We start from the raw sequence: 26,727 nt of genomic DNA on the forward strand, positions 1-26,727 counted from the left end.
CTTATGCACATGAAAGACTGCAGTGCTGCCATTAGAATAATACACATTTGTACATTTAGTACTTGGGCACAGAAACGCGGTAACTTGTGCTGAGTAGAAACAGGTGCATGCAACTGTTAGTGATTTTGCTCTTAAGTCTGTAAAAGCATGACTGTTTCAAAATGACATTTACACTGACGCTAGCCAGCAGGGTCAACAGTGCCGGTATTTTTGGCATTACTCATCAAGTACAGTAACCATGACGACAACCTGCTGCATCCATTTGAGCAGACAGAAAGCAGAGACTTGCAAACATGAGTCCAAAACAAAATCTCCTGTCACTGGAGCCTTAAAGGGCAAAGAGAACTACAATCAAAGGACTATCAGTTTATAACTGTATTTATGTACATTTCATGCAATTGGAACATTTATATTTGAGTTTTTTCAATCAAGAACACAAATGACATGATTTAAATGAGGGGAAAAGAGCTTCATATTGACCTGGTCTATTTTGAACGCCAAACCATATAGCTCTGTCCATGGTTCAGTTGGGAACCACACAGTGTACAGATTTTGATCAGGGCTCAACGGTGGATCATACAGTAACATCACGGGGTGGAGGGGGCGTGGGTTGGAAGGTTGACTATGTTGGCCAAGACATCTACATGTACGGACTTGTCAGGTGAGCCTACAGCGGCTAAAGGTCAAAATTTAGAGATGCGTTACTCCTCAAGCCACAAACAGCCGTTCCGCTTGCCATTTTGCATGTATAACTGTACATTTTGCTTATACGAACAGGCATCAGCGAAGCTTCGAGGCTGTCCCACCTGTGCTCTTGGACTGTGTACTTCAGCAGCTCTGCCAGCTGCAGGGGGTACTTGCAGATCTTCTGTACAGGTGTGAGCAGAAACCCGTCGATGGCAATGTCGATCATCTGCTGTAGGAGGCGGCAAGCCTCGAAGAAGTGCTGGTATCGGCCATCCCTCATCAGCTTGGACAGCTCCATGCATGCATCCAGGTGATTGTTGCAGTACTCAGAGTAGATCCAAAAGCCATCTTGCTGTAAAACAACATACAGCACAATGCTGCCCTCGGCATGACTACGGACACTGACCAGATGTCCCCATGTTTGTATACAATTTCTGCAATTCAACATGTGTCAGGACACCACAACCCATCACCTTTTCATTAAATGGAGTCACAGAGTGAATGAAGAATTTTTATATTACTTGGGTATACACAAAAACTCAAAATTAATTTACTGTCAACTGATGACTAATCTATGTTTAGGGAAAAAGAAAGACAAACCAAATAAAAGCAGGTATATTATAATGTATGCGTAAATAGAAAATGACTGATTAATCTGAGCAGGTCAATACTGGTATACTGTAAGTGGATAATAGTTTGCATGCTCATGTTCTTAATTCTCTTCTTTAGAGCATGCTTGTTTAATATAGGTTTATTTCATTTTTTTATAATTAGTATTTTTGAATAAATTATTCCCTGCAACCGATGAGAAGCACATTTTTCAAAGAAGCCAAATCTTATTTCATGAAATAAAATTAAGAATGAGAATCACTGAAAAAGAAACAAAATTGACAAAAACACATCAATAATATTTAACAACTCTAAATAAATACCAACAACATAAAATATTTTGTCCATCTTGAGCTCAATTTCTTCAGCTGATGTGGCACTTTCCCATCTAACAGTAAGGTAAACCCAAACTGATTCCATTTACTGAAGTCTCACATGAGCAAACAAAAGCACGGGCCCCAAGGCCGGCGTTCATGCATCAAGGCGTCAGAATTCCAAATCAAATTTTCTTACTGGGTCTTAATCACAATTTGGCTCAGATACTAAATTTATGAGACCAGCTAGTTGGGAGCCATGGTGCTGGAGCTTTGAATAACCCTCTTAGCATTTTGTCAGCTTCTGAATAAAGACACATTCGAGAGATTACTGATCTAACCATGCAGCCTCCAAGCCGTGCAATCATCTTTATGTGGCAAAATGTGAAAACCCCTGTAAATCAATTCATGAATAATTACGCACAAAGTGCCACTTGTGGGCCACACAGTGAAGCTGGCTCACAGTTTTCTGCAGCCTATATTGAATAAAACTGAATAATACACATTTTCTCATGGAAACTTCCCATCCCTCTTTCAAATCTGTATCTGTCAAGACAAGGTAGGTGAGATAGTAATGCACAGATTTATGCTCTCGTTTACATAAAAGTCATTTGTAAATTGAGATCGATACTTTTAGACTTTACTTTGTGTTAAATGTGTGTAATACCAAATCTGGCCTTTATTTTAGTGATTAACACCATAGCATGCTTTTTAATAGCATACATTTTCAGGAACATTTGCTGGAATGACTTCATAAATTAATTCACATTTATTCATACGCTTGTTTAGATGTTCAAAACTGACCTCATTTGGATGCTAAAAAGCCACATAAATTTGCTTTTTAAAAAGCCCTTATATTTAGCATTAGATTATAGCTTCAAATTATTTGCCACATTTGACTACATACCGCTAGAGCTATGTGAAAGAAGAAATGATTAAAAAAAAGTGTTAACTGAATGAGCATGGCTGTGTGGTTTGGTTCAAATGAACTATAAAATTACATGATGGCGGAACCCATCACTGCAGTCTCTATTTTCCAGTTGTTGCTAATGTTCAGTGAGAATCGTGGGTCTTTATGAGCCGGCCATCCAGTTCACTGTTTCCAGATTTGACCCAAGACTCACAAGAGGCATTGCAACTAAATCAGCGGCACCAGCACCGCTCCCCACAGCAGTGTTCACAACACCTGTAACAGAAAGCTTCCTGGTCCATGATCTATCTGTCCCAAACCCAGGAAACTTATTATTCATTGCCAGTACCTTGTGAAGGTTACTGTGGGTTTATTTGTCACCTCTGAAATTTTGAAACATCATTCATTTTCCATGTATGGGTAGTGTTATGTTGGCCAAAATAAGGGTAACGTACGAAAAAGGCACGAAATTCAAAATCTGCTAAACCCTGCTAATACAGTCATGACAATACAGTCATTTCATGTCACTTCCAGTACATTTTTTGATACAAGACTAAAGTAATGTTGCTAAGATTTAAATTTTGGCTGTAATGATGAAAAAAAGTATCTGCTTTCAACTGTTCATCTGAAAAAATTTTATGTCGACCATAGCAACACTGACAATATTGTCAGATAAGGACAGACTAGGACTTAAAGACTATTACACCAAGTAAATTCTCTTGTATTTAATGTGCTTATCTCACATTACCTTGCCTTTAACACGAGACATACAGTGTAAGTGAGCACTGCTACTCACATGCTCGAGGAAGCATGGGCCAATTTCACTGAGATGCGGTTCCTCTGTGTTGTACTGCTTTTCCAGGTCTCGAACGAACCCCATCTGAAATCTGTAGATGTCTTCGATATTTCCGAATATGACTTTGAGCTGGTCGTCATTAAACATGTCTCTTCTTTTCTTGCACTGTCTCAGATAACCCTGAAATCAAAATAACAAAAGCAATAAAACCAAACTAAGGCACCATGTCACAGATTAACAGATACATTTTTACAGATTTTTCCAAAAATGAAGAATGTTTCCAGGAATTAGAATTATATTCTCTTTTTTTCTAAGTTTCTACATGGACACAAGCACTTATTGAAATATGTGTGCAAAGGTTTTTTGTAGAGAGTCACAGAATGCGTTTCAGTCAAGTAATAAGTGGAAGCTGGTGCTTCATGTGAATAAGTCTTTGGTAATGGAAAATCTGTTGTACATTACATTCTAGTATAAAACTGAAAAAGTGAGGGATTATGCAAATTGAGATAGACTGAGAGGTATCTTTGTATTAATAAATTCTGACAGCGGTTGTTTTTTTTTAAAAATGAAAAGTGTTTCAGGAGTGCTTAAAATTTCATGAATGGTAGACATGAAAACCAAAACTTCTGTGCTTGTTTCTCAATTTGTGTGTATCTGTGGTTGTGTGTAATTCACCAACAGCTGCTATATACACAGAATAAGTAAAACTGCAAAAAATTGAGAACCTCTTCAAGGGCAAAACTCTATTTCTGCTGCAGTTGTGGAGCAAAGCCTGCTATCTCATTTCAGTCACGTAACAGAGCACAATGCTATGGTTTGCTTGGTATGCATAACTATTTACTGTAAATTTTCCACTAAGTCAAACACAGAAGCATCTATGATCTCCCAAAAAAAAATGATCTGAGCAGCTGCTCCAGTACGAAGCAGCTCTGCAGCTGGAGGACTGCTTGGTCTACAGGGGATCTGCACGTCGTACGTCCTCCATGCAGCAGTCTTAGCCACTTAGTGGCTCATTTTCTCAGTCGGAATTCACCACTACAATAAAACTCCAAACCTTGTAGAAAAACCGGGATAACTCATGGGACACTTCACACTCCTTTTACAGTTCCAGTCATATTAACGGTGTATTTATTTGTGATAGGCTTATTATGTGTTTTTTCTACAAGCTTGCTAACCACTTGGTGTTTGGCTGAGGGTTCAGACATGAACACTATGTCCATATACAAAGGTGGACTGAAATAGAAACTGGGAAAAGGGGGGGAGATGCTGAAATAAACAAAAATCTATGAAATATGTTCAGGTATATTTTCATGTGCGTTGCTGTGTGCACAGCTCAGGAGAGACTGAAAACACAGTGTCTGTTACAGTATCTATTGAGTTGAGACCCGTTGGGATGGAGAAGTTGCTATTTCTGCAGTGGTTCTGCACTTTAGGTTCATCCTTCTCAGAATCACAGATTATTACTTTAAAAAATAAATCTTCCGAAGACTGTAGCTTTGGCTGCTTAGAGAGCATCAAGAGCTTCTTGGATGAAACAGTGATTCAAAATAAAGTGGTCAATATGCAGTCCATAATTTTATGAATAAACATTCTTTGTACACAGACATACACAACGCTATTTGTGGTAACGATGTGGCTAGGCTACATTTCAGCTACTTCTTTATTCCAAAGAACAATTTAAGCAAAATGTACATGTTTAAGAATATCAATAATAATGCTTAATAATAACATAATTTACATTAGTAACAAAAGCACTACTACTAAACATTAGACATGATGATGAACAGAAATGTTGAAAAGAATCTCAACTTTGCAATGGATACTCATACAAGAGAGTACACTTGCAGTGACTATAATGTGTGAAAAGCCACACTTTCCTGAGAGTGAGTCAGTCTGAAGTGAAATGCCCAGTGGGACCTATGCTGCCGTAAGAAAGTGAGCTGTGTGCAGCTCCTCAATCCCTGTAGTTTTTCATAATTTGCTTATTATAGCAAATCATTTCTCAAGTCAGGAGTTTACAACAAACATGATAATTGCTTAGGTGACAAGGGCTAAGAATTGAAGTTAAGCATCATGGTTGAAGGGGATGCTTGGGAAAGTAATTTCAAATGTGCCAGGTGGGAATCTCACCCAAAAAAAACACACTGTAAATAACAGGAATCAAGTTTAAAAATAATACAAATGAAATATGATTTTAAAAATAAATTAATGCATGGAGGACTCCAGTTCTGATGGTGCCAAGAAAACACACAAAAAAAGTAAGAGCTGGCTGCATAGTTTTACTTTAAGAAATATCCAGTGCACATGCTGTTAAAGCCATTAGCTGTATTTGCTAATTATGAGAGAGCTGCTTAGCTACCTCGCAAATGTCCTTCAGGTGCTTTATGTAGTGCCGCTCTGTGCTCATGATTTCGTTGATCACGTTGGCCCTCATCTGGTCTCGGTTCTGGAGTGGGCGGCCCAGACACAGGCAGTCATTGCTGGGGTCCAGGTGGCCATTCTGTACCTCGTTGGAGCCCTCCACCGCTTCCACAGCGCCATCCTCCTGGTTGGCCCATAGCTGGTGGCAACAGAACATCGAACCTGAGTAGGGACTCGCTTGCAAAAGCACCGTGGATGTCATCACTACCCCCGTAGGTCAGGAGCAATGGTATGTGCTACACATCTTGGCCCAGTGATAATCTCTAAAGTAATTACATATTAAGATTGATTATTTGCTTATCAAATTAAATCAGCATCATCTAAATTAGACTGGATCAGACGTAAGGATGCTCTCACAATAAATAATATAATCATTTCCTATCCAGAAATAACAATGCTATGCCTTGTATTTTACCACTACTACCTCTTACTAAAGATAAACTGACATACGACATTCCAGAGCAACGTACTTTCAGTCAAATGGGCTATATAACTGCAGACAAACAGGGAGCGAAATATTAGTTAAATCAAGTCGGAGCACACAAAAAGCATGGAAGCTAAAAGGACAATAGCGCAGGTACATTATAAATAATGAGTGCCAAACTGATGCTTTTCCAAATACATCAAAAGTCACGTTCTTGTCAAATAAATATGAACAAAAGACTTATTGCTCAGCAGTTTTGTCTTAATAAGTCAACATGTAAAAAAGTTAAGAAACACATCATTACAATTATCAACACCAAATGTCATTGATCACGTCTTGCCTTAGTGTGAGAAACTGCAGATATGAGCAGTTAACTTTGATGCATCGCACTTGTAATACTGAAATTAGGTGAACCAGAGGCCAACGCCTAACTTTGTAACACAGAAAGGGACACCATAAAAACATTTTGGAACAGGAAATTTTGGAACAAACAAGTAGCAAACAAATTACAATTTAAATATTTTAATTATGAATTTGAAAAAGGCAGGAGAGGTTCCAGACATGTCTGTAGCCTTTAAATGGCCTTCCATGAATAAATTTTACAGACAACAAACGATAATGGATACGGTAGCCTCTTAGCATGTACTGTAATTACAGTCCAAGACATTTCCCAAGTCTGAAGAGATGCTACAGCCGGAAATGCATTAATGCAATGAAGCGTGACGGCAGCCCGAGAAAATGAAACTGTCACTTTGTGTAATCCTCAAAACGGAACTAATTTTGGTGTTTGCTGCCGGAGGTCATTGTTTCGACTCCTAGGATGGGTAGGTGTGGTCTCCGAAATCCAAACAATCACACTTTTTTATTTTCATGAAATCCAAACCGAACTTGGATCAACGGCATTCTGACAGTTTTGTTGCCCTGAATATGCTCAGGCTCAACAGCATGCTCTCTGACCTGTCACTAGACCCATATGTCCACTGTCGTCATTGCAAATATGTTCCCCTTTCTCAATTTTATGCAGACACAGTCTGAAACATTTTGTAAAGTCAGGTCCCTTTACAAGGGGAGTGTGGTGGTCCAGCAGGTTTGGCCAGGTCCTGCTCTCTGGTGGGTCTGGGGTTCGAGTCCTGCTTGGGATGCCTTGTGACAGACTGGCATCCCATCCTGGGTGTGTCCCCTCCCTTTCCAGCCTTACACCCTGTGTTGCTGGGTTAGGCTCCGGCTCACTGCCCTCCCCCAACTTGTGACAAGCGATTTCAGACAATGTGTGTGAGGTTGTTTACACTTAATACAGCAGGTGTTTTTTATTTTTTAACCAAAGCAACTTACAGTTTTTACATATTTAGAGGACACTTTTATACTGTATCAACTGAGAATAGGTATTATATTCAAAGGTACTAGAACAGTAGAGGTGGTCCTCAACTTACAAGATGTACCACCTACAAGGTCTCCAACTTCTGATGGCCGCTCCATAAGCCCTACTCTATCATAAATCAGTGCCAATGTTTGAACATAATGTCTAACGTGGACCACTCCATCTGCTGTACGATAGCATCAGCTGGGCAGACTGCCACAAGGCACCCGCAGTTTTTATTGACTCAGTCAGTGTGCCTATCACTGTTGTTTCATTTACACTGTTTTATTTGTTTCTTTTGTGATTCCATTCAAGTTACTTTGTTACAAAAGAAGCAAGCAAAAACATGATTATTTTGGTGGTTCAAAAAATAAAAAGTGAAAGAAAATATATTTAGAAATGAAAGCAAATATAATAGAGCTGCATGAATATACATACAACATTACTGTATTTATATTATTATTATTCTATATCGGTATTTTTTTTTAGCATGAATAGTTTGTGAAGTAAGTAAACTATATAACAAAGCTGTATTAAACAATGTAGCATTCATGCATGTTAATTGTTTTCACATCCTTATGGTTTATGCAGGACAGCATAAGGGGGTTTATGAATAATGACAAAGTCGATTTATGATGAGGTTGTTGTAACGGAATTCTGTCTTAAGTGGAAGACTTACCTGAGTTTAGACTGGGACTCAGCTGGTAACCTGTATGTTACAAGTTTGTGCCTTTTATTAGTCTTCCACCTTCCGCACTGATACATGACATCATGGCTGGGCAAAAATAACTCAAAATCGCATCCTCACCATTATCTGATGCTGTCCATCTACACAAAGCTATTTCTTCCCTAAGATTTTTGAAGTCATATATAAATTGGACTAGTTCAGCTGAGGGACAGAAGGGAATCGGATGGGGTGCCATCCTTGGCTGCCTGCAGTATGCCGCTCCATCCAGTCACTGGTTTCTAGTATATTTCCATTTAGCGAGTGTCCCTTCCCAGTAGTGCTTAGCCCACAGTACGACACCAGATCATTTGCAGCATGAGGGGAAGGTGTAGCAGATGAACACATGACTTGGAGGAGCGCACATCTGATGCCCTCAGTTTCCTCGTTAATATCAGGCCTTTGTGAGCAACCAAGAGTAAGTTGATATCTGGCATATCATTGGAAATTGTACAATATAAAGCATTTAAGTAAATGCTTATTATTGGTGTCTAAGGCTACAGCTGCTGCTTATGTTCATTAGGGCTGTATCTAAAATCTGTTCATGACTGTTTTTAGGCCTGCTTCTGAGAGATATGTGACATTCATTACAAATTAAAATTCGGGTCTACTGATGGAGGACTAGTGATAACTGTTCCTGTCATTTCATTCAATGTCTAGATGCGAGGCGACTAAGCACACAAGAACACAACAATAATCCACTTTCTAAGCAGTGGAGAAACCAAAAAAATTCTGAACAATTTCAACTGATTGAATTTATTCATTAATTTGTGATTTTTAATTAAATTAATTTTGAATATTAAAGCTGTTCTTTGACCTATTCCTTCCCTTGTTTTAAATTCCTCTGGTTTTTACTCGCAGTTCTTTTTTTCACAGTTCTGAGGTTCTGAAAACTTCCACTGTCCGTTGAATGCCAAGCCAGACGCTTTGAAGTTGAACGACTGCCTTTTTTTGCACGCTCTTTGGGTCAGACACCGTCATCCCATGTGAACCGCAGCCGATTACTGGAGCATAGCCTTCTCCCGCCGCTTGAAACCGACAGGCACCAGCCGGAATCCACAGGGCTTCCTAAGCAGCGACCAGCCAGGATATCCTGACAGGCTTATCCCTCCCTTGTCAACGTGCAGCTTCCTTTCATACTCAGTGGATGACATAGCTCAGATCAGAGCTATGGGCTGAGCTCGAGCACCTGGCCTCTCGAAGAGCGCCAGTTTTGGCTCAACAGTTCAAGAGCTCAACCTGCAAGCAGCTCTGTGCAAGGAGCCACAAAAGTCTCAGAATTAGTTACACTCAAAGAGTATGGTTGTGTTAACCTATCCAGTCTAATCAACTGCTTATCCAGTGAGGGTCACAGTGATCTGAACTGCAAGTTAGAAAATGAGAAGCAAACGTAAGACCTATTCATTTCTATTCAAACCTAAGCAAATGACTGATACAGTTAACACTGATGATGCTTAAAGCATACATTGTGAGGCATAACAAAGCAAAGCACATACTAGCGTGGGATTTTAAAGTGTAACAAACCAATAAGCAACCATATAGATCCAAAAACAAAACGGAAGTCAGAGAGGTGCGAGTAAATCACATTCTGCAGACACTTGCCAATGGCAAAGTGCAGAACACTAACTGTAAGGCAGAACTGATTACTAACATTTTCTTATTTAAAATGCTAATATATAGATAAAATCAATGAATTAATAATTGAGTTAATTATTACATGAAATGGATACACTGAGAAGCTGAATTTCAGAAATTGTCCATTGCTCTTTCATGACCCTGGTCATCCTGTATGACAGAATACATATCAAGAATAAGAGACACAGTATGAACAACTATTTTAAGGTCTCGGGCAGTAGAGTGTTTCACATAAAGCTCTTTGATAATTTGATAGGATTAGAAAACAAATCATGAAAAGCACTTGGACCTGCAAAAATCAACTTACTTAATGCCTGCTGGCAGTAATATAAAAGTGGACTTTAAATAGCTTTTCTTTTGCAAAAAAGATCCTAATATATTTTATTATTGTTATTTTTAAAGCTATCTCCATGCTGCATGTATCCAGCCCTGCTCGTCTCTTTCCTGTTCTCAGTAGGTCCTGCCTCATTGCTCGATGTCATCTCAGATGTGGTTTCATAACTGACATCTAAATTCAAAAACTCCAAGAGTGGGAGAGGTGATGCCCAGCACCAAAATGGCTTGGAATGTCAACAAAGCACAGGCAAGCTAACCATTTACTCCACAAGCTGCAACAAAATCCATACAGAAACCAAGACACAGGTCAACCTGAAATCAAAAGACACGTCACACAGATCAGCGTGACACTCAGTTGGCCGTACATCATTCTGAAAACATGCAGTTTTCGTTCTAGTGCAGCAAAAGCTCCTCCACGGGAATTACTCCATATGGGAATAACTCCACATGTCGTACTAAAGAAAGCACTTAGCACAAAAAGATGAGACAGAATCATCTTTGTGACCTCAACTTATTTCTCAAAACAAAAATATCTGCAGCCTGTCCATGTCATCAGTTTTTGCTGCAGATTACACAGACATGAATAAAATCAAATGAAACACACACACACACACACACATTTTCAGAACCGCTTGTCCCATACGGGGTCACGGGGAACCGGAGCCAACCCGGTAACACAGGGCGTAAGGCCGGAGGGGGAGGGGACACACCCAGGACGGGACGCCAGTCCATCACAAGGCACCCCAAGCGGGACTTGAACCCCAGACCCACCGGAGAGCAGGACTGTGGTCCAACCCACTGCGCCACCGCACCCCCATCTCAAATGAAACAGAGAAAAAAAAAAAATAAAACAGTCTTAACAGGCAGTGTATAGGACCTATATAAATATTTAAATGATGTGATAAAATGAAAAAGAATGACCCAAATGAAACAATATCTGCAGTTTAACACTAAAACACACAAATGCAACTGCAACAGTCAAATTACATGAGTAAACCCTTCCACCATAGCCACTTTTTCCAGAGCATAAAAAACGAAATAACAGTAAAAATGTAGGTAAAAGGAAAGCTCAACATTATTCCCAGACCGTTAGAAAACAGTGCCTGACAAAAGGTTTGTGTGCAGAAAGAATATCAGGGTGATGAACAGCGCATTGAAAAAAGGCGATTCAATATAAAGTTTGTGGATTATTTTGCTTTGAGATAGACACAGAGTACAGGTACAGAAGAACTGACTGTACTGACGGCATTAAGACATTAAGAATAGCAATGTCTGTATCTAGCTTCTGAAAAAGTATCAAGGGGAACTCTTCCCCTTTAAATCACAACCTATAAAAGTCACACACAAAGAAGATAAATTTCATTACAGCGCAGTCCGCCACGAAGGCACGGGCAGTCCCACACAGGAGTGGGCTCCCAATCTGTTCTCTAATCTGCTTGGCATTGTGTCGCAGGAAAGCCAGCCAGTGGCTCCATTGTTTTACAGGTCAGCCATAAAGACAACGAAGCAGGGAAAGGCCCCACGGCCTTGTGATAACAGCTTTCACACCTCCCTCCTGCCACCCCTCAGACCCCGCTTGGCATCTTCGGTGTGGCGGACAGCCAAGAGTCCGTGTTTCTCCGCTCACAATCTCAGCAGTGGCACAAGCATCAAAGAGATGAATAACGCTGTACTGGCAAATAAAAATATTATTAAATAAGCATTTCTCTCAAAAAATATTTTGTTTGCAACACTGGGAATTAATGACCACTCATATTAAACACGACAAAATTCTGATAATTTAAGTAAAATTGTAAGTGAGATCAAAATATGCTACTTTCCCACATACCTAGTTTAAATTCTACAAGTTTTTTCCGTAATGACATTCCGAGGAAATAAAACTAAAACAGAAAAATCAGAGCAGGATGAACAGCCAAAGTGTATTCTACTTCTGAGTTCAAATTAATCAACATTACTTTTTATTACACAACATGCACCTGCTATCGCTTAAGTAGACTGTTACAGGAACGACTTCAAATTGGATATACTTTAGCAGCCTGGGATGGCTGTAACTAAAGACGAAAATCCAGACTTCATCTCTAAACTAAGGTGGATAAATACAAGTTCTGTTTCATTGTGCCGTTAAATGTTGCATGTACTGTAAATAATGTAACCACTTTTACCAGTTACACATATTGGCCAAGAGGCACAGTACCTCCCAGATAGTCCAACTAAGGGGAATCATGCACACTTACTCATTGATTTCCACACACACACCATAAGGGCAATTTAAAGTTACCGGTTCGTATCTTTGAACTGCGGAGGAAAGCTGAGCACCTGGAGGAAATCCACGAAAACATGGGTAAAACATGGGAATTCTACAAAGTCCTAGCACGATTTTAATCCACAGCAGTGAGGCACCAGCATTACCTGCTGCACCCTCATGCCATCCATATGCATTGATGAAAATGTAACACTTAATTGAGCTGCAAGATTTCCCACAGTTAGATGTTGCATTTGAGATGAAATGTGACCAAGTAGATGCGGCTGCGGTCGTGTGCAACTCGAAAGAAAAAATGGCAGATGTGTGGAGATTGCTGTGGGGAGGTGACTTGGACAGACTTGGTGGAGCTGATGATTTATGGGCTAAAACGCACCTTGGAAGTTGTGTTTTGGACCCCTGGAGTTGCTATAGGGTTGATATAGAAAACTTGTTTTGTTTGGGGTTGAGGAGGGTGGGGTTCAACCTTGGAAAAGAACAACAAGACCACTGTGGTTTAGAGTCCATGTAATATGACCAAATATGTTCTACTTTCTAAATGAAGATGGTAAGTGATAATTGCAACCCACACCCCATTAAAAAAGAAAAAAAATTGTACACATATCCATGACTTTATCATCGCTATTCATTTAAAATAGCCAGCATAAGCAGAGTGTCATATTTGTACACTAATGTTTATAAAAATGATTTTTTATGGTTTTAAAGTATTTTTGGTTGAACTATAAGAATCGCTACTTTTGTACTTCCAAGATGGCCACTGGTAGATTTTCTTTCTTTTTTTAAATTTCACTTTTGTGACTACTGCATTCTGCCTAATGTAAAAATAAATAAGTAATAATTAAAATAACTCTAGGTAATTCAAATTAACCCCAGTTTGAAAAAAAAAAAAAATTTTAAAAACTGGTATCATCCCGGTATATGACGGTGGAACATGAGAGTGACTGATGGCATTGGTCGTACCCAGAGAATGATTTTGTACTAGTGACTGTGAAGATGTCATGTACGTACATCTACATAGCGCTTACCCTTACGAAGCTGGCGGGAAACCATCCCTCTTCATCATCAATTTGTCCCCACCACCAGTCCTTGTTGGAGGCGTCCAGGACTTTGATGACGTCTCCTGCCTTAAATGCCAGCTCCCGGTCGGCCATGGTGACGTGGTCCCATACTGCCTCAGCGTTGACAATTGAACCTCCACTAGTAAGCTGCGTGAGAAAGCATAGACAGAGAAAGCACTTATGAGGTTAACAAGTCTTTAAGACTTCTTTCGTTACTCCCCTGCACGATGCCCAGCTATAACACTAACGCTAACATAGGCTGGCTAATGTCGGCACAGATCGCTGCTCTTATCTGGGAGGGATAACTCAAAAAACCATTTTTCCATGCTGGACAAGCTGCTGGAATTACAGTAGTGCTCACTCAATAGAGGTGTCTGTTGAGTTGGACTAAGAATGTTATAAAAGGTTAACATGGTGGATTAGTCTAAGATGGAGAAAACGCTCCTTTGCATGAGAAATCTACATTTAGTTTTAAAGGGCACACAGACAAGAACTCTTCATGCTCAATTAAATCCCAGTGAACTGTGGGACGGCCATGCTTCATCGTAACAGTAAGTCATACATGACAATCACTGTGAATGGCAGAAGAACAAAATGGCATAACAAAACAACGTCATATAGCCGACAAAACACAGTAAATTTGCGGTTCAGCAAAAACCAGGCTTATCATGAATATGATCTAAACACACATCTCACCAGCTACATAAAACTCCTATTTATGAACAACGAAAAGTTTTGTTTCGTTTATAAAAATGCTAGTGAACGACACTTCCTACAATGGATATTTTTTCCTTTAATTGTGAACTTACTTATTCCTCACATTATTATAGTTCTCTGTTCCGGCATAGTTTTTATGGTTTAGTTTAATTCAGTTTATACTTTAGTTTTCCGGCATAGTTTTTACAATTCTAACGAAACCATTTAGACTTCTCAAATGAGAAAAATATGCTACACTTATTTTTCAAACTGTAAGATATCACCCAGGCATATAAAATAATAGGCTGCTAATATACATTATTCATTAATACATTATGCTGTGATCTTAAAGATCATACTACATTGTGCAGTTCTGTAATGTGAAATTAATTAATGAATATTGTATAGCTGTTGCATAATCAATACAGGTAAAGTAACTCTGCCCTATGACTAGGGGCACCGGCTTATAGCCTCTCAAACTCACTCCCTTATTAATAAATGTACCAACAGACATTGTGGCCACCCTGTCAATATTAAGTGCAGTAAATGATTAAATGTTAACCTATCTATTGGAACATGTTAAAAAGAAAAAATATCTTGGTCCACTTATATAACTGCATGATAGAGAAAATATAATTGCATATCTCTGTGAAAAAAAGTTCTCACTACAAATCCTACCAGTCGAATTAAAATACGAAATATAGCTTGTACAAGCTACACGGCACTAAAAGCCAAAGTCACTGGTTCCAGCTGGCTAGCCATTATTACCAGGGCAGTTAAAGTAATAAACAGACCTCACGTGCCAACATTTTCAGCTCTGCCTTAAGCACAAGTCATACCTGAACGACCAAGGAAATACAGAGGCTATGTTAATGAAAAACAAAACCACAAGAAGTATTGTGCATGTCCAAAAAGAAATAAAAATATTCTTTTTGTAATGTTGAAAAAATTCAGTCCTGCTGATACTGACCAGGATACTGACCAGAGCACATCCTGCAAGCATAATATGGATGCTCGACTTCTCACTGATGTCTGCATCCTAACACTCCAAGAGGGAAACGTCAGAGTTTCAAATCTGCTACCGTAGGGAAATGTAAGAGATCCTTACATTTGTGGACAGGCACTGAAACATGTACAGGCAGTCCCCGGATTACGAACGAGTTTCGTTCCTAAGTTTGTCTTTAAATCGGATTTTTACGAAAGTCGGAATAGTTCGGTACGGTTTGTGTCTAACGTCAGTTAGTCAAATGTTTGTCTTAGCATACAGTATATCATGTACCCTTCTATGCATAAAACAAATAAAGAAACCCTTCCGGATACACTAAAACATATTTAATATAGCAATACAGTAACAATAACACAATGTAATCAAGTAATGATAATACTGATAATAATAGTAAATGTAACTACAGTATTTATAATAGAGAGACATAGAAAGAGATAATAATAAATGTTACTACAGTATTTATAATAGAGAGAGAAGAGGAGGAGGAGAGAGAGAATGTGTGTGTAGGTATAAAACACAAACAAACTGTAATATTTGTGTTTCCAACATTTGTTGGCGTTTCACCTTTTTCGGATCACTTTATTATTTCCACTTTAGTTTCAATCGTGATCGTTTTCCTTTTCTTTGATGCATCATCATCACTTGCATCACATTTACACTTTGGTGCCATGGTTAAGAGGGTAAAAACAAAAAAATTAAAGGCAAATACAGTAACACACACAAGACACTGTTAACAGCAACGTGGTCCCTGTCATACTGAGCAGGTAGGAGACTGAGGTAGGTGTGTATGGACCCAGTCACGGGATCTGTATTGTTGGTACGCAGGGGGAGCAGGTGAGATTCATGGCCGGGGGGGACAGGCACGGTTTGGTCGATGTACAAATGTAGTTTTTGGGGAGAATCCGTTGTCGTAGTCAAGGAGGCAATACAAGTGTCAGGAGCCATGGATGTCGGGAGCGGGAACGAGTGATTGACTACAGAGGGACTTAGTTTGATGGGCACGTTGTCATTGGTTCACTCGATAGCGCGATAGGGACGGGTTTCTCAAACAAGAATCCGCAACCAGGGTGTGCAGGTGCGGCTTCTTTATACCTCACTGCTCTGATTTCGGGCAGGTGCAGACAGTCGGAGTGAGGTTGTGTGTGTGGGCGTGACAGTCTGACTGAAAAGAATGAAGTCTTTGTCCTACCTCGGGCTCATGCGACCACGAGCCAACGAACCACTGTAGACGTGCAAGTTTCGATGCGCGTCGCAAAGTAGTGCCCTTTTGTTATTACAAATCATTGCATGTACAGAATCTTGAATTTTTAATTTAATAGGCTTTACGGGGGTGGTTTGTAACTACTGGTTGCATGTGAGTCGGAAGTTCGTAACCCGGGGGCTGCCTGTAGATACATGATGACCTCTGACTGTTGTTGGGAAGGAGCTAAGATAAGCTAGGGACAAACTGTATACTTATGGGTAATGCATTTCTTGAGAAAATGGCATGATGAAAATTTTGCAAATTCACAAAACCTGAAATGACAGGGAAATCAGAAGGATCTGGCAGAACTGACTGACATCCAGCACTGATTTTCTACTGAAAGATCTATCAGCCTCCTATCAGTTTCCAGGATTTGCTAATCTCAGGTGAACAGTGGAAAAGTGAACAAGCACTTCAGGAGGACATTGATCAAAGCTGCTAACTTGGGCTTTAGACGTATAATACTTCTAATTATCTCATCAAAACTGACATTCCTTTTTTAAAAATATACTGCAGTGTGATAAAGCATTTTCCATTTTCAATTTTTCAGATGTTTCCACAAATATGCACATCAAATGCATGTATTATTTAAAGGAAGAGGAAAAACCTTAAAAAATACTTAATTCCAGCTTAATATTAATAGGTGGTTAATATTTGAACAATAGGTCTGCACTTTTAAAAGGACAGTAGATTACTAAATATAGGACATTTATCAAGAGGTTTTAAAATATAAATTCACCTGACATTATCGCTATCATTACTAAACACACATATTCATCATAAAATTAATGATACTGAATTAATTTGTACATAATAATGAATTAATGAGTAAAAGTCCACTTATATTTCCATTTTGAAAGAGGAATTCAACAGAAATAGTTTCGTAAGAGTGTACTGACACAACAGGATACATGATTTAGCTGCTTAGCTGTTGAACACCATTAAACATATTTGAGTCAAGGATCCAGAATTGCTGATTTAGTGCTCAACCATAGCAGTAAACAACCAAAGCTCTCCATTTTGCAAACTAGAAATCCTCCCTATTCCAGCACAGTACTGTGTGGGTGATGCCAAGACATCAACATTTTTATCTCGTAAATGTGACAAGGAACATGTCTTGGTGAAACAGGAAGTTCTGAAATCTACACTTTGTTCATATTTATCGGAAAAGGTTGAAAATTCTAAAGAGATCTGGGAAAATATTATCAGATGGCCATTGGAATTACCAGGAGTTAACTTGTGTAAAAACATCAATAGACTCCTATTTTATATAGATAGATTTTTTCTTTTTGAAAAGTAAAATTTTTTTTATTTAATGCACATGTACACAAATCTGAAGCTATGAACACACTCTTCAGAATGAAGTGTATATGTCCTCTCAGAAGGCAAAAGGAACTGTGAAAACAGATATCAGTTTATTAATCACACACACACTCACACTTTCAGAACCGCTTGTCCCATACAGGGTCGTGGGGAACCGGAGCCTAAGCCAGCAACTCAGGGCGTAAGGCTGGAGGGGGAGGGGACACACCCAGGACGGGACGCCAGTCCGTCACAAGGCACCCCAAGTGGGACTCGAACCCCAGACCCACCGGAGAGCAGGACTGTGGTCCAACCCACTGCGCCACCGCACCCCCAGTTTATTAATCAGTGTATCTGAATTTACTGACCGGAATGATTTGATTGAATGAGTGTTGTGTTATATTACTGTTAAAGACTTTCTAGTTCACACCCTATAATGGAAAACAAATTTCCATCTATCCGTCATCAAGAAGCACTTGTCCAGCACTAGGTCATGGTAGTCCAGAGCCCATCCTGGAAGCATAGTGCATCAGGCAGGGTGCACCCTGGATGGGACGCCAGTCCATCACAAGTCAATCATGTGCACTCATTCACCCAAACCAACACGCGCTACAGGCAGTTTAGTGTCGCCCCTTCATCCGAAGCACATGTTTGGACTGTGAAAGAGGAAAACGGAATACATGGACAAAACATGTCAACACGCAAACTCCCAACAGACTAAGTCAGATTCAAACACAGAGCCAAGAACGTGTGTGGCACCAGCACTACCTGTTACACCACTGTGCCATCCAGAAAACCACGTTGTACATGCTAAATTATTCACAAAGAGACCTGAATATTAGTTTTAATGATGATTAATGCAACACATGGGAAACACTGAACATACCGTGAAATATTTATACGTCGAGCTGATGCTTTTCTCCAAAACAACTAACAAGGTAAAGCTACTTACCATTATCTACACAGCTAGGAAATTTTAGTGGAGTCATTCAGGGTAGATGCCTTGCTCAAAGGTACTACAGCAATAGGCAGGATTTGAACTTGTAGCCTTCACATCCATCCACTCCACTTCTACCCCGGTTCTGAGCTTTCTTGAGCGATCAAAGTATCTCATGACTACAAATCTATAGTGCATATGCCTCTTTTCACCTCTTGTGTGACAGAGAATTGACCACATCATTACCGATCGCATCTAAAAACACATGCAATGCTACTCCTCTCCAGTGTGCATCATGTGTGGAACATGTGCTGCTACCTAACATTTCCTCCCACAGGACCATGGGGTAATCACTGCTGAAAACCATGTGATAGAGTTCCAGGCAGCAGAATTTAAACCAGGACCCTATGATATCTCAAAACAGCTACAAATGTGTTTTTCACCGCAGTGATCAGATATGTGGCTGTGAGCCGCACTGACAAGCAGTATCAGACGAGCCAGGGGTGCTCATTGGCTTTCTCCCTCAGGCTGAACATCCAAACAGCTGCGCGATAAGAATAAACGGGGCGATCTCTGTGTATCTCGTGCAAGATGTCAGACGCTGCATTTACCTCGCAAGCCCATTCTGGTCCATGATCTGCACCACTGCTCTCGCTGAGTAAAAAATGCCATTTAAGGCTTTCAGGCACCTAACTTTATAAATAAGGTAATGAAACGGGGTAGAGCAGTGAGGCGTACAGTCAGGGCCCGAACCAAGGAAAGAATGGGAGTCGTGCATCTTGGTGTCAAAGCAAGAACACGCATCTAAGTCGCAGAAAATCTGAAGATGAAGTCCGGTAAGGAAATCCTGATGATGCTACAAGAAACTGTATATGCGCCAATGGCTGTTCGGTGACCTCATTGCCACCTGGTGTAATTCCACTCTGGAGGCCCCTAAGCAGTGTTGTGCCCTTTCAGCAGCATCCTCAAACAACAGCACTTAAATGTCGAAGAACAAATTAAACTTATGTGCAGCGGAGATGGTAGGGAGACGTCCAGGAAAGCGCTATCCCTCATCAATTCAGAGGCCATTATCTGGACACATTAGAAAAAGATTTGGGGAGCATCAGCTTGGGAGTGTGCCTCTAGGATAAACTTAACTCTGAAATTATAAGCACTGTAAATTATCCACAGCAAACATGCCAAGTCTGTAAAACTCATAAAGGAAAAAGGGAGCCTTTGCCGCACATCACTGACATGACGTTTGGGATGTCAGGCCTCATTAGAGGGGTCTGTTGAAGAAACACTTGGTGTTCCTCTGAAGAAATTGCCTGCTCTCATTATGCATGTACAGAAGGCTTTGAACTGGTCCCCCGTGCCGGTCTCACAGATTGTCCCTTTAGCTACATTCAGCAAAACACAAAATTACTATTTCACTTTGAAAATCCTGTAATGGGCTGAGGATAAGCCTGAACTGGGACAAAAAAAAACACGTGACAAATAACATAGGTATTAATATGTGAATATTTGAATTTAACATGGGCTGGACAATCTCTTTGGTTAGCGTTTCAATAGTAGGCGAAAAACCGTACGAAGTAAAGGACCCTTTATATGAATACTTTTTCATATTAAAACAGGACAAGATTTTTTAACTGTGCAAAAACTGCGATTTTAGCCACTGACATCCCATCCAAAGTGTACCCCTCCTAGCCTCCCACCCACCAATTCCAGGATAGGCTCTGGACCTCCATGACCCTGACAAGGACAAGCAGAACTGAAAGTGAGTGTGTCAGTGAAAGTGTATAACATGAGGGTTTCTTATGTGTGTTTGGCACACGGGATGGCAAAGCACGTACACATACACAGCCTACAAAACACAAGCAGAAAGACAGAGCATGCACACTTATACAGTATACAGAACACACATATACAGAGCACATGAATATTTCACTATAGAGCAGAACACATTGCCGTTAACCATATACGGAGCATTACACAGACCAACACCTACACCTTCTTACCATGCTGGTAAGCATACCACCTTAACACACACATCGCTGGTGTTAGCTGACACCTTCTTGCCATGACTCCCCTGTTTAAGCCCCTGCTGGACAGTGAGCAGGAACTTCTCATGGAGCAAGAGACAGAGGAGGACCAGAGACCAAGACTTTTCTGATTCCCTTCCTCATCCAGCCAAAGGGTTTCAGAATAAGGACTACTGAATTCGGAACCCTGACTTGGTGTCCTCTTGTCCGGCCAACATTATCGCAGTATGTTTCACCTAATTACTACCTGTTCCTGTATCCCATACAGTGCACCTCACACAATATTTTGATGTAATTTGATTCATTTGATAGTAAGATAATTTGATTATAAAATGTAAATGTAACTGCAGAAATGACAATGAAATATGGATCAAAAGTTAGATGCCCAGTTCTGGAACGATTACTGGCATAGTACACCGTCTCCAGATCCTTCTGTTCATGCTTCCCCATCCAATTTTTACACAAGACAAACTGGGTCTTAAATGCAAATGCAATATACAAACGTTTGTAAAAAAGCAAATGTTCCACTTCTGCTACAAATATACGTTTCTCCCATGATTTTCAACAAATACCTAACCTCCAATCTACTATGTGTTTTACGGAAGAAGCAAATGGATTAATAGCGTATTGAAATTATTAACATAACTAAGGAGGGTTCCATTAAAATTGTAACTGAGTTTGGGAATTTCACTCAAACTCACTTAACTAGCGAACAGTATTTCAAATTCAGTGTGGTAGGAATCTACAGCAAATAACCACAATTGTGTTTTTTGTAAATATGAGCTGTGCAGTTCTATTCTGCTCTTCCTGGCATGAGCACATCATCTGGTAATTGAGAGGTCTGTGAAGTTATCAGTCGGTGTTTCATACAATTTAGACTGCTCTTTTCTTTTCAAAACACAAAGAATCCATGTAAGGGTTACACCCCAGAAATGAGTGTGGAGAGGCTACGTTTACTGTGGATTTACTACAAGTATATGCACTATTTAACACATGGATTCACAAAATATAGTCTACAGTACTATGACTCCTGTACAAGAATGGAGTGGCCATTGATAATGGTATCAGAAATACTGACAATTGAAAATATAAATACTGATCTCTATATCCTTCAAAATGCAAGACTTAACAGATATGCACTTTGATGACATCAGAAAAAATAAAAGAGGCACTTCTCAGTTCGAAGTACATGAGGCACATTTGTCTCTGAATGAGTAGAAAATCATCTGGACAAAATTAACTAAATATCTTTTTTTTCAAGGAAGTCCTTTCCTGTATATTGAGCCTCATACATTTGAAATGGGGCCAATCGTAAGTAGCAGAAGAATATCTGAACATGAATACAAATCACCTATTCAAACTGGAGATGTCATTCATGGCTACAAACACGCAGTGACGAGACAGGGCTTCTAAGAACGAGCAGTACAAGGAAAATCATCCATCAAGGAACACTACATATATAGCTGTTATGGCTCTGTACAGGTTTTGGTCTGCAAAGGTTACCGGAACTTTTTGTGTGTCTTTGTGTGTCTTACTGTCGTTCAGATGCGGGAATCTTAAGACAGCCAAAGTGTAAGCTCTTTAAAACTTACAATCAATCAAGGATAATAAATGTAGCTAATAAAATGATACATGAGAAATCAGACTGGATTTGGGTGGAGAACACAGCTTTCTAATCTAATTTTTTTCGGAAACAGGTGTTGTCAGACTTCATTTACTGCACAAAGCCATTCTGGTTTGCAATCTGTGTAAATTAGTGAAATAGAAGATGGCAGCATTTATGTGAAAAACCTGTGAAATTCTATTTGCAATGTGTCATTGCTCTCCCACAATGTCCTTCAGTTTGTTGTGGATTGATCGCAGCGCTCAGCTGCCATCGGCCTTGCTGCAGATAATCCAGGAAAAGCCATTCTCTATTTAGAATGGCCATGGTTTACGGGTATTGTCCATGTGCTCCCTTCAAAACAGCAGTGAGAGCACGCAGCCCTTGGAGAAGAGCGATGTCTTTGCATGAAGCAACTCTCCTAGGAAATGCTGAACCATGCCTTCATGAACCCGCAGTGCAATCGATGGTGCCAAAAAACAACTTCATTGAGTACTTTTCTTCTACTGTCTTAAAATGGGTCACATCTGCCTATCCCAGGGGTAGCGTGGCGCTCCTCTCAAAGAACCCAGGTTTTGATCCGGTTCCCACTACAGAACTCTTGCACGAGATGAATACCCTGAACTGCTCGATTAATTTTACCCAGCTATACAAATTGGACAAATTGGTAAAAAAACAAGAAACAGTCCAGTATACAAATCTAAACTTACATGTCACTTTGGTGAAATAACAATCTGGCCAAACAAAATTCTCAGTTTTTGCAGGAAACATGCATGAACTATCTTCTGGTTCTTCTCTATTATGACTCCTACTTACTTTTCAACCAACTGTCTTGACTGCACCTATCCTGTGGTCAATGTAACATGCGACTGTGTACCTCTGATGTGGTATCCCCCTTACCGTCATGTTATGTGCCAACAGCTGTCAACTACATCTAGAAGAAATGACAAAAATAAAGACTAGAACTCATACATTCAGCAAACGTATCTGACTACGTGCCTTTCGTATACTGGTACCATTTGCCACACCTGAGATGGTGCCGTATTCATTTTCTTCCCAGGCAAACATCACGTCTGAGATAATTTCCTGTGACAATTCAGAAACTCCGCCAGCTTTGTCACCGTCAAGAGCCACCAAACATGCATCAACAATTACACCCAGTTCAAAGTCACCGAGGTCTCCTCTGCCAGACACGCTAACGTCAAGAAGACTGAGAGAACATTCTGACTGTATATCTAAGATGACTGGCAGGAACTGATCTGCTGGTTTCCTATTTAAGCATATTATGAAAAATACAGGAACAAATGCTGAGGGAATACATCTCAAAACGGTTTAAAGTTATACCTAATATTATCTAGGAACTGCCTGTATACATCTTGCACATGCTCAAAAATGATACCATCATCTGAAAAATTAAAAAATATATATTCTATTCAAGTGTTACTGACCTACATCCAAATTGCATGCAAGATTTAAAGAACAATTGGCAAGGGATTTAAATTGGTTGAGACTCACTGACTTAGTGTTTTGGATATGGATGTTCAAAAAAAAACAAGGACCGGAATGAATACTTTGATGTTTTTGCCGTTGTTACAGAACCAAGAAATTATTTAATTAAATTGTGACAGGAATGCTGGCTTCATTTCCTGTTAGCATGGAAATAAACATTCCTGAATAATTAATGAGGATATAATCAAGATAGAATTGAGAAGAAAAAAAAGCTGTATGCTGGTAAATAAAGGGGGATCAAACTGAATATTTCACTCTGCTGTGATACTGGAAAAAAATGCTCGTTTTGTTTGTCATAATTCTCAAACGGCAGACTGACACCATATTGGCCCTGACATTTTTATCACAGAAAAGGGTAAGCATTGGTGTTCCAGGTGTCTGCTCCTTTGACTGACATTGCTGTCATACTAAAAACTAACGTAAAGCGTGTTCATCGGCTAATTGCTGCACACCCAATAACAATGACTGACATGTAAGACCTCTTTCCGGCCTCTCTCTTCTACCTCTTCTACCCTCACTCTGTCCACAGTACCTCCTGTGCTTTGTGATTCTGCCTGTGCACTACCTCCAGACTCTGCATTTACAAACAGACTAAAAGTAGACAAAATCAGAGACAAGTGAGGTTTTACATTGAAACAACAAAAACAGTATTATTCATAGTCTTAAATTAAATAAAATATTTAGCAGGATCGTATATAACGCAGCATATTCATTCATACATTCATTATCGAGAACTACCTGCCCAGTGTATTATTGCAGTGGTCCTGTGCCTGTTCCACGCCTATCCCACAAGCATTCCGATGCACCCTGGACGGGACTCCAGTCCATCGCAGGGCAAAACTGTACTTTGCAATTGAAATTTTAGCTTTTCAGTCTTCCACCTTTTATTAATCACTGCTCTTTTAACAGGACAAATTGTCTAATGCAAGATCATTTCCAAAAGTAAGCCCTTTAGGTCTGAGTTGTATAAGCACAATGCTACTAATTACTCAGCCTTTTAAAGGAAATTCATTCAGAGCCATGTGTCTGGTTAAGGCTCTCCTGGGACATGTCCTGAAGTCCCTTCAACATGCTGTTCTCTTGTAAAACACAATGAAAAAGGGAAGGCAGCCCACACAAACTCGAACAATGCACTCTGTGTTTTGCTCCTGGCTAGACAAAATATGTCACGCCGTAGCCCCGGCTGTTGTGAATTCTGTCTCTGTATGCACGGGGCGGGCTCTGCCATCTTATGCCGAAAGCAAGGCATTCTGTTAAAGATGACGACATGACAGCAATACTGAGGAACATACTCACATCATTTTGTGAAAGTATATCAGCAAGAAACATTTAGCATATTCTACTTTAGCTGAAAATGAAACTCTCTCACCTTATAACAAAATCAATAAATGGATGACTAATTTTAAAATATGACTACCCAGAACTACACTCCTAATATCCAATAAAAGAGATTACTGACCGCTAAATCACACTATTCTGTCTTCGATGGATGTGCTTTTGCATACGTCACAGCATATGTTTATGTGGTCCTGTTCTGTTTTGTGGAAATGTGTTCTTTAATACGATCCTCATATTTTCAGCCAATTACTGGGGAAATGCCTCGTCTAACTCTCATACTTACATCATCCCCTAGTTATGACCACATCACTGAGCAGGGTGGAATGATGAGATTACATAATAAGTTGATATCTGACTTTACGTACTGATGCAACTTCCTCAACTGAGAGCCCTAAATTATCTTTCGCATCTCTCCAAAACCCTTAGGCTGTCATATGTACTCAACCATCAACTGTCTTGTTCTGCTTAGCAAAATGACATAGAGATTTGTAATTTGCTTATAAATGCTTTGCTAGAAATATTACAGTGAATGTAATGAAAACCAATGTTTTCTACTATAAGGATGCCTAGCTGCTTGCTTTCTGTTTTTTGGTTTTGTTGCAAAAATAATTGGATTGAATAGGAAACTGTATGTAGTCTGTCATCTTTTCTCCAGTCTCTTTCACTCGTGTCTTCAAATGTACAACAAAATAATTCCGTTGTTACTGAATTCAAATTATCTGCACTAAATACTGTCCCAGACTCCCAGACATAAAACAAAAAGAACTTTAAATTATAAAACAAAACTGTGTCAGGAAGGGTCCCTTGCTGTTGTCTACTACAAGAGATTAATAAAGTGATTGCACACAGACATATACAGAACTATGCAGAGGCAACATATGAAAACTATGCATAAAGATTCTTTCAAAAAAAAAATCATCTGAGAGATTTAATCAAATATATTCCTTCAAAAATGTAAAAAAAGTAGTGAAGCAGTTAAAAGATTAATTTAAAAAAAGTGAAGAACTAATCTGTGTACTATCTTTTGCTTAATCAAAAAAATATAGGGTCATATTTTATTTCCAGAAACACACCTGCAACAATTGCATAAGCTTTTAACCTTATAGGCATGGGGTAAGCGTCTCAAATTGAGTTTAATATGACTTCAGTTATAACCAGCCTACATTACAAATAACTAACTGAGAAAGCCTCTCTACATACAACAACCAAGATTATTAATAAAGATCTTTGCTGAATTGAAAATGAACATGAACATACTTTTAATTCATGATGCAACTGACAACAATCTATTAAAGATGTATGTCATTGAGGAAGAATGTAAAGCAAAAATGTCCATAATGATTAAAAATAATATTAGCACATAGTGATCTTTCATTTTATACTGTAAACTGTTAAACCTCAAAATTAAGATGGTTGGACGCTGAAAAAGTATCTCCCACCCTTCAACAAAACCCTCACACGTATTACTGGTGAAGAAAATTACGCAGTGAAAACAAAATTTTATTTTTTTCTCTCTCCAGCACTGCAGATTGTGGTAG

At 39.5% G+C, this 26,727-nt stretch overlaps 1 protein-coding gene across 3 annotated transcripts in view; it reads right to left on the minus strand.

The window, feature by feature from the left end:
• Positions 1-26,727, minus strand: part of arhgef9a (Cdc42 guanine nucleotide exchange factor (GEF) 9a) — a 70,173-nt gene that overhangs the window by 11,056 nt on the left and 32,390 nt on the right. For all 3 annotated transcript variants that reach the window (XM_018728605.2, XM_018728606.1, XM_018728607.2), the window contains 5 exons: positions 13,499-13,678; positions 12,850-12,939; positions 5,676-5,876; positions 3,317-3,496; positions 807-1,039 (listed from right to left, as the gene is read on the minus strand). In XM_018728605.2, coding sequence (XP_018584121.2) covers positions 807-1,039; positions 3,317-3,496; positions 5,676-5,876; positions 12,850-12,939; positions 13,499-13,678 — 884 coding nt within the window. The remainder of the gene's footprint in view (positions 1-806; positions 1,040-3,316; positions 3,497-5,675; positions 5,877-12,849; positions 12,940-13,498; positions 13,679-26,727) is intronic.

This window comes from Scleropages formosus, chromosome 14 (genome assembly GCF_900964775.1).
Source record: "Scleropages formosus chromosome 14, fSclFor1.1, whole genome shotgun sequence".
Classification (NCBI taxonomy): domain Eukaryota; kingdom Metazoa; phylum Chordata; class Actinopteri; order Osteoglossiformes; family Osteoglossidae; genus Scleropages; species Scleropages formosus.